At 39.8% G+C, this 8,255-nt stretch overlaps 1 protein-coding gene across 1 annotated transcript; it reads left to right on the forward strand.

The window, feature by feature from the left end:
* Positions 1–616: 616 nt before the first annotated feature.
* LOC129644823 (EEF1A lysine methyltransferase 2) lies at positions 617–1,304 on the forward strand. The gene has a single exon (XM_055570262.1). The coding sequence runs from the start codon at positions 766–768 to the stop codon at positions 1,186–1,188; it is 423 nt and encodes a 140-aa protein (XP_055426237.1). The 5' UTR covers positions 617–765; the 3' UTR covers positions 1,189–1,304.
* The last annotated feature ends 6,951 nt before the right edge of the window (positions 1,305–8,255 follow it).

Here is an 8,255-nt window from a genome sequence, read left to right on the forward strand (position 1 = left end):
ATTTATACTATTACACTATTGTAGTATAAGCTTTTTAAGATCAAGATTTACAAGAGATTTATATTTGTAACTCCACCAATATCCAGGATGGTGATGTGTATGTAGTGAGAATTTGATGAGTAAATTGGTACTATTTAGGAAGATGCTTCGGAGAAGGCAATGACACCCCACTCCAGTACTCTTGCCTGGAAAATCCCATGGACGGAGGAGCCTGGTAGGCTGCAGTCCATGGGGTCGCTAAGAGTCGGACACGACTGAGCGACTTCACTTTCACTTTTCACTTCCATGCATTGGAGAAGGAAATGGCAACCCACTCCAGTGTTCTTGCCTGAATAATCCCAGGGACAGCGGAGCCTGGTGGGCTGCTGTCTATGGGGTCGCACAGAGTCGGACACGACTGAAGCGACTTAGCAGCAGCAGGAAGATGCTTATCAAGGAGGTAGGTGGCATACACAAGATTTTCCTGCTACCCTTTACTATAGACAAAATGTTTGTAACTCCCCCAAAATATATTGCACTCTAATCTCCAGTGTAATGGGTTTGGAAGGGGGAACTTTGGGGTGATTAGGTCAGAGAGTGGAACTTTCATGAATGAGATTAGTGTCTTTTGGGGAAGGAAATGGCAACCCACTCCAGTAGTCTTGCCTGGAGAATTCCATGCACAGGGTAGCCTGGTGGGCTACAGTCCATGCGGTTGCAAAGAGTTGGACACAACTGAGCAACTAACACACACGACATCTTTACTGAGTCTTCCAATTCATAAACATGGCAAAATTTGGTTTCTCTGATGTTACTGGAATTGATTATTCTCCGTCTGCAATACAGCTTTCCGGAAGTATTATAGAAAAAGAAGGTTTATCTAACATTAAATTGAAGGTAGAAGACTTTTTGAACCCTTCCACAAAGTTGTCTGGATTTCATATTTGTATTGACAAAGGGACTTTTGATGCCATAAGCCTTAATCCTGACAACGCAATTGAGAAGAGGAAACAATATGTGGAATCTCTCTCCAGAGTGTTGAAAGTGAAAGGCTTTTTTCTAATAACCTCATGTAATTGGACCAAGGAAGAGTTGCTAGATGAATTCAGTGAAGGATTTGAACTTTTCGAAGAGCTGCCCACACCCAAGTTCAGCTTTGGAGGCCGATCTGGAAACAGTGTAGCAGCGTTGGTTTTCCAAAAAACGTGAGGCTTTTCACTGGACAGACTCAGTTAGTGTCTTTTTAAGAAGCTCTACATCAAAGTAAACCTGACACAGAAAATGCAAGTGCAAGTGAATGTTTAATTTAAAAAAATAATTCCTGTAACTGCTGAACAGCTAAAACTTTAAAGCAGTAAATGAATTTACAGAAAAAAAAAAAAAAAAAAAAAAAGACCCTAGAGAGCTCCTTTGCCCTTTTTGCCATGTGAGGACACAGCAAGAAGATGTTCCTAGAGGACACATCTAGGAACCAGGAAGCAGGCCCTCACCAGACACCAAAGCTACTGGCACCTTGATTTTGAACTTCCAGCCTCCAGAAATACGGGAAATAAATCTCTCTTGTTTATGGTATTCTGTTATAGCAGCACAAACGGATTAGGGCACATTCTTATATCAGTGGTCAGACAAAGTAATAAGATGCAGTATAATTTACCCACATGCTGTCTAGTGAATCAATAAGAGAACTAAGAACTCAATAATTTTTTTTTTCATTTCTGGCCTTTAGTTTCATCTACACAGCAGATCCAATCTCAAAAGACATCCATCCTCCTGTGCCAATTCATTATAATTTAAATAGACTAACTAATGGATGGGAGTACTGTACATATAGAACAAATTAAAAATGAAGTTATTTATTTTCATGTGTTGATTTTACTTATTCCATTTATTTTTTTCAAATTGATCTAAAACATCTTAAGCAACAGAACCAGCAGAGAATATATATATATATTTTTATGCCTATTGTGATATATATATCACACTATTATCTTCAATGATAGAGACAGCCTGAATGAATCTTATTGAAAGTAATTTAACATTGACTGGTTAAACATATAAACTACCCATCTGAAGCAGAGATACTGCCAGACTCCTTCAAATTAGAGACAAAAAATAAATGTCTGGCGATTACATCACAAATTGGAACTGTCTTAGATGGCAGTTCATATGTAAAAATAAAATAAATTATATAAATTCAAAATATTTTATATCATCCATCACAGTGACAAAAGCAGCTGCATTTTCTCCTTCTAATCATAATGTTTTTTTAACAGACAGTTTCAGGAAAGGTATGTCTTCTCAGCTCTACCCTCTTTTATTCCATCAAAAGTACATTTTTAAAAGAAGTTCCTTCCTTGATGATCTTTAATCCAGGCAATAACTACAGAGAAAAAAAAATGACTTGTGGTGTCATTGAAATTTTAAAAATCTTTAAATTTACCATACACAGACTCTCTGACATTTTTCTTGAGAGGCCTAAAGTTTAAATCCTGGTTCTGCCCATTTGTTGGGGGATGAGGAGGATGCAGTCTGGTATTGGAGAATGTGGGCTTCCCTGCTGGCTCAGACAGTAAAGAAACTTCCTGCAATGCAGGAGACCTGGGTTCAATCCCTGGGTCGGGAAGATCCCTTGGAGAAGGGAATGACTTCCCACTCCAATATTCTTGCCTAGAGAATTCCATGGACAGAGGAGCCTGGTGGGCTACAGTCCATGAGGTTGCAAAGGGTCAGACACAACTGAGCGACTCATACACACACACACACACACACACACACACACACACACTGAAGAATGCAGTCTCTGGAGCCAGAGGCCTGGGCCGTAGTTCCCTTCCTAGCATTTTCTCCTTGGCTGTGTTACTTGGCCCCACTGTGGCTAAGTTTGCCATTGTGAAACAACAATGATAAGAGCCCTGACTTCAGTGGGGTGGAGTGGAGCTTGCAGGAGATAAGCTTCTGGCACATAACAGGCTCTACAAATACATGCTTGCAATATTCAAATGCATATATCTTCACTTTGGTTTCCAAAACAGGTTTAACTATAAGGAAAATTCTTCATCTTATAAGCACAGAGGGGGTACCTTTTTTAGGATAGAAATATACCTGATTATGACAACAGTGTTGAAGAAACGTCCCCTAGGGGCCCCAGTCAACAATTTTGTTTTATCACCTGAATTTCTGCTTTTTAGTTCACATACCAGTACAGATCATTTTCCCTTAACGTACCATAAAATGGTTACCCAAATGATGACTAGCAGGAAGAAATTAAACTTAGGGAGTTCCCAAGTGTGGATATTTCCAAAACAACAGAGACGAATCTTACTAATGCTCTGTTTTTCTGAAGAATCTCAAACACTGACCCCACAGTCATAAATTTGTGACTTGTTATGTTTGAGCCCACTCCAGGACTCCTGCCTGGAAAATTCCAAGGACAGATAAGCCTGGTGGGCTACAGTCCATGGGGTTGCAAAGAGTTGGACATGACTGAGTGACTTCACTTCATGTTTGAGCCACCACAATACTTTGTGCTGAGGGTCAAAGATGAATGGGAGCAGTCCCTGCTCTAAAGGATCTTGAGGGCCTCAAGTGTAGTGAGGGGGTTTCCTTGTGTGTCCATTATGCTAATGAAAGTACCACATTGGAAGTTACAGCGGCAAAAGGCATCTGTTGGCCTGCACCTGCCTTTAGCTCAGACCTCATCCTGGGCTCCCTCCCATGACATATTCCAGTCACATTGGCTTTCACCATGACTTAAAACATGCCAAGTCTGCTCCATCCTCAGGGACTTACATTTCCCCCTACCTGAACTCTTCTTCCCAGGAGGTTCACAATGTTGATTTCTTCTTCCCACTTAGATCTCAGTTCAAGTGTTCCTCCTCAGTGAAAGCAACCCAGGCCAACAGGTGTTAAGTAGCTTACTGCATTATTTTACTCCTGCCATTGTCACAAATTACCATAAACAGAGAGGATTCAACAATATGAATTTATAATCTTACAGCTCAGCAGGTCAGAAGTCCAACACCCATCTCACAGGAATCAAATGTCAGCAGGGCTGTGTTTCTTTCACAATCACAGAGAATCTGTTGCCTTGTCTTTCCCAGATTCAGGATATCCTTGGTTCATAGTCTCTTTCCTCCATCGTCAAAACCAGCAATGTTGCATCTTTTGCCCCTTTAGCTATCACCATTCATTCTCTCTCCCTCTTTCTCTCTCTCTGTCTTCCTGTCCCCCATCACTTCTCTCTCTTTCCTACCCCCCTGCCCCTGCCATCACTTCTCTCTCTCCCTCTGTCTGACCAGAGCTAGGAAAGGTTCTCCTTTTGTAAGGATTTGTGATTAGATTCAACCCACCTGACTAACCCAGCATTGTCGTTGATGCTGTGCAGTTACTCAGTCATGTCTGACTCTGCGACCCCATGGACTGCAGCATGCCAGACTTCCCTATCCTTCACCATCTCCTGGAGCTTGCTCAAACTCAAATGCATTGGGTCAGTGATGCCATCCAACCAACTCGTTCCCTATCATCCCCTTCTCCTCCTGCCTTCAATCTTTCCTAGCATCAGAGTCTTTTCTACGGAGTCAGTTCTTCGCATCAGGTGGCCAAAGTATTGGAGCTTCAGCATCAGTCCTTCCAATGAATATTCAGGACTGATTTCTTATAGGATTGACTGGTTTGATCTTGCAGTCCAAGGGGCTCTCAAGAGTCTTCTCCAACACCATAGTTCAGAAGCATCAATTCTTCAGCATTCAGCTTTCTTTATGTTCCAAATCTCACATGCATACATGACCACTGGAAAAACCACAGCTTTGACCAGATGAACCTTTGTTGGCAAAGTAATGTTTCTGCTTTTTAATATGCTGTCTAGGTTGGTCATACCTTTTCTTCCAAGGAGGAAGCATCTTTTAATTTCATGGCTGCAGTCACTATCTGCAGTGATTTTGGAGCCCAAGAAAATAAAATCTGTCACTGTTTCCATTGTTTTCCCATCTATTTGCCATGAAGTGATGGGACCGAATGCCATAATCTTAGTTTTTTGAATGTTGAGTTTTAAGCCAGCCAGTATAATCTCCCCATATCAAGGTTCTTAATCTTAACACACCTGCAACATCCCTTTTGCCATGGAAGATAATATACTCACAGATCTCAAGGATTACCATGTGAACATCTTAGGGTCTCATAGTTCTGCCTACCACAGTACTACACTTTACTTTCTCTTAATCCCTTGCCTTTTTAAAATATTTTTTGTAGCACCATATGAAATCCTCTTAATTATTTATTTACTTAAATTTATTCATTTTTATATATTTCTTTATTACATGAAAATCCTTCCACCCATTTCCCCGACACTATTCTGTAATACTGAGAAAAGAGTTTGATCTGCCTGATGACAGCACCAGCCCCAACCCCAAAGCAGCATAACAGGGGCACTGAATGGATTATTTTTAAATGAATACATTCAGCTTTGGTAATTGAGGTAAGTTTTAGAGAAAAATGCTTCCTAGATTAAGTCTTGAAGATATGTAAGGAGATTAGGAGGTGAAAATCAGGGGTCGGACTTTCTGACCTGTGCAAGAGACAGCAGACTTACTGCAGAGTCACTGCAGAAAGACAACGGTGCTCTTGGAGAACTGGCCAAGGATGAGAGAGGCTGGAAAAAAATGAGTCATCGGCAAATCACCAGAAACTTTTCAGATTTCATCTTGCGTGTAATGAGAGCCATTGAAGGGTTTTATATGGAGGCTAACTTGATTAGCTCTGCATTCAGGAAGACACTGCCCTGGTGTCATTGTCAAAGGAGATTATTTGCAGGAGGGCCAAATGGGAGGCTGAGAAGTGAGTTTTGTCCTTTCTTCCAAGGTTTTAGCTGATTAATCTGATAAATGAAAGAATGCAAAAGTGTTAGTAGGAAATCTCTTTATTCCACCAAGTAAGGCATATTATAATAATTGACCATTGGAGATAATTTTCTTCTTTCCCTTAGCAACTGTGAAAGATTTTGAAAGCATACTGGACTGCCTTCTTAATATTTTCTTTAAATCTTAAAGAAGATAGGTTATGTAAACGCTAACTGCTATAATAATTTTTTAAAAACTGTTAAAGATTCAGTTTTGTATGTTCCAGCCTATCAGTGTCATGTAAAGTTACACTTGGCGTGGTAGACCAGCTGTCTTTTTCTCATTTGCTCCAAGTGTACAATGGCATAAACAAAACAAAACACTGCTATGTGATGACGGCTTACAACTAAGTGGTGAGAAACAGGAAAGAGTCAAAGATGACTCCCACGTTTCAAATGTGGGTGACATGGGTAATGAAGCCTTCAGAAAAGGTTGACGACAGGAGGAAAACCTGATAGGTTCATGAGGTCAGGAGATGCCGTGTTTGATTTTAAAAACATTTAATTTCATGGTCCATCCTCATTTCATTTTCCTGTATATTCAGATCATATTATGTACAAACACAGCTGTTATATTTGGGAAGTTATGGACTCATTTCTTAATTAAGATTTTTATATGAAAAAGATAGTGCTACTCTGGAAAAAAAGCAAAACAGACTTCAAATAAGTAAATAGTCAAAAAACCCATAGTATTTGCTAAATTGCAAAATGCTTCCCTCACCTCTCATTTTGTCTCTCATTTCTTCAGTGATTACTTTTGAATACAAGGCAATTTAAATATTAATAGTCATAGATTATATTACTTTCCAGTTTAAAAAATGTTTTAAATAATAGTTTAATAGAAAATGCTATCTTTTATGTAAATTCTTTGTCTGACCAAAAATAATCATGACCTTCTTCCTTATTGTTGATGGTTAAGACTGTCTCTTTAGATTAATAATATTTGATGCATTTTAGAGGACCAAAATTGGAAAAAATGATTCAATTACTTTAACATATGCACAAAATGACTTACATAATTAACGAAATTCTGTTTATATATGGAGGCCTACATGAATTACTGATGAGTCGAGAGAAACGAAAAGAATTTCAAAACTGCCCATATCTAATGTGGCAATAATGCAGAGCAATGGAAAGTCATTCATTGCTGGTAATAAAAAAATGGTACAACCACTTTGAAGACAGTTGGACAGTTTCTTACAAAGCTTACACACAGTCTTAGCATAGGATCCAGTAATCACATTCCTAGGCATTTACCAATTAAGTTGAAAACTTAAATTCACACAAAAGCCTGCGTATAAACATTTATAGCATCATTATTCATAATGGCCCAAAATAGGAAGCAACCAAGATAACCTTCAACAGGTGAATAAATAAACTGTGGTACATCCGTACAGTGCAATATTATTTAGCAATAAAAAGATATAAGCTATCTAGCCATGAAAAGACATGGAGAAACCTTACAGGGATACAACTAAGTTAAAGAAGCCAGTGTGAAAACAGTACATATTGTATGACTCCAACTATACCATCTTTCAGAAAATGCAAAACTAGAGAGAATAAATAGATTGATGGTTGCCAAAGGATTGGGGTGATAAATAGGGAGGGATAAATGGGTAAAATACAGGGGATTTTTAGAAGGTGAAACAATCCGGTATGTGAGAGTGATGGTAGATTCACAACACTGTCAAAACTCATAGAATACTCACTATAGATTAAACTTTAGTGTAAACCATGAACTTTAATTAATAAAAATGTCTAAATATGGGTTCATTACTTGTAACAAATGTACCATCAGTTCAGTTCAGTTGCTCAGTCACGTCCGACTCTTTGCAACCCCATGAATCACAGCACGCCAGGCCTCCCTGTCCATCACCAACTCCTGGAGTTCACTCAAACTCATGTCCATCGAGTCGGTGATGCCATCCAGCCATCTCATCCTCTGTCATCCCCTTCTCCTCCTGCCCCCAATCCCTCCCAGCATCAGGGTCTTTTCCAATGAGTCAACTCTTCGCATGAGGTGGCCAAAGTATTGGAGTTTCAGCCTCAGCATCAGTCGTTCCAATGAACACCCAGGACTGATCTCCTTTAGGATGGACTGACTGGTTGGATCTCCTTGCTGTCCAACAGATTCTCAAGAGTCTTCTCCAACACCACAGTTCAAAAGCATCAATTCTTCAGCGCTCAGCTTTCTTCACAGTCCAACTCTCACATCCATACATGACCACTGGAAAAACCATAGCCTTGACTAGATGGACCTTTGTTGGCAAAGTAATCTCTGCTTTTTAATATGCTATCTGCTGCTGAGTCACTTCAGTCCTGTCTGACTGCCGGGGTCCAGCCCCGGTGGATCCAGGGAATTCGAAGCAGGGACGGCGTTGGC

This window comes from Bubalus kerabau, chromosome 2, assembly GCF_029407905.1.
Source record: "Bubalus kerabau isolate K-KA32 ecotype Philippines breed swamp buffalo chromosome 2, PCC_UOA_SB_1v2, whole genome shotgun sequence".
Classification (NCBI taxonomy): Eukaryota; Metazoa; Chordata; class Mammalia; order Artiodactyla; family Bovidae; genus Bubalus; species Bubalus kerabau.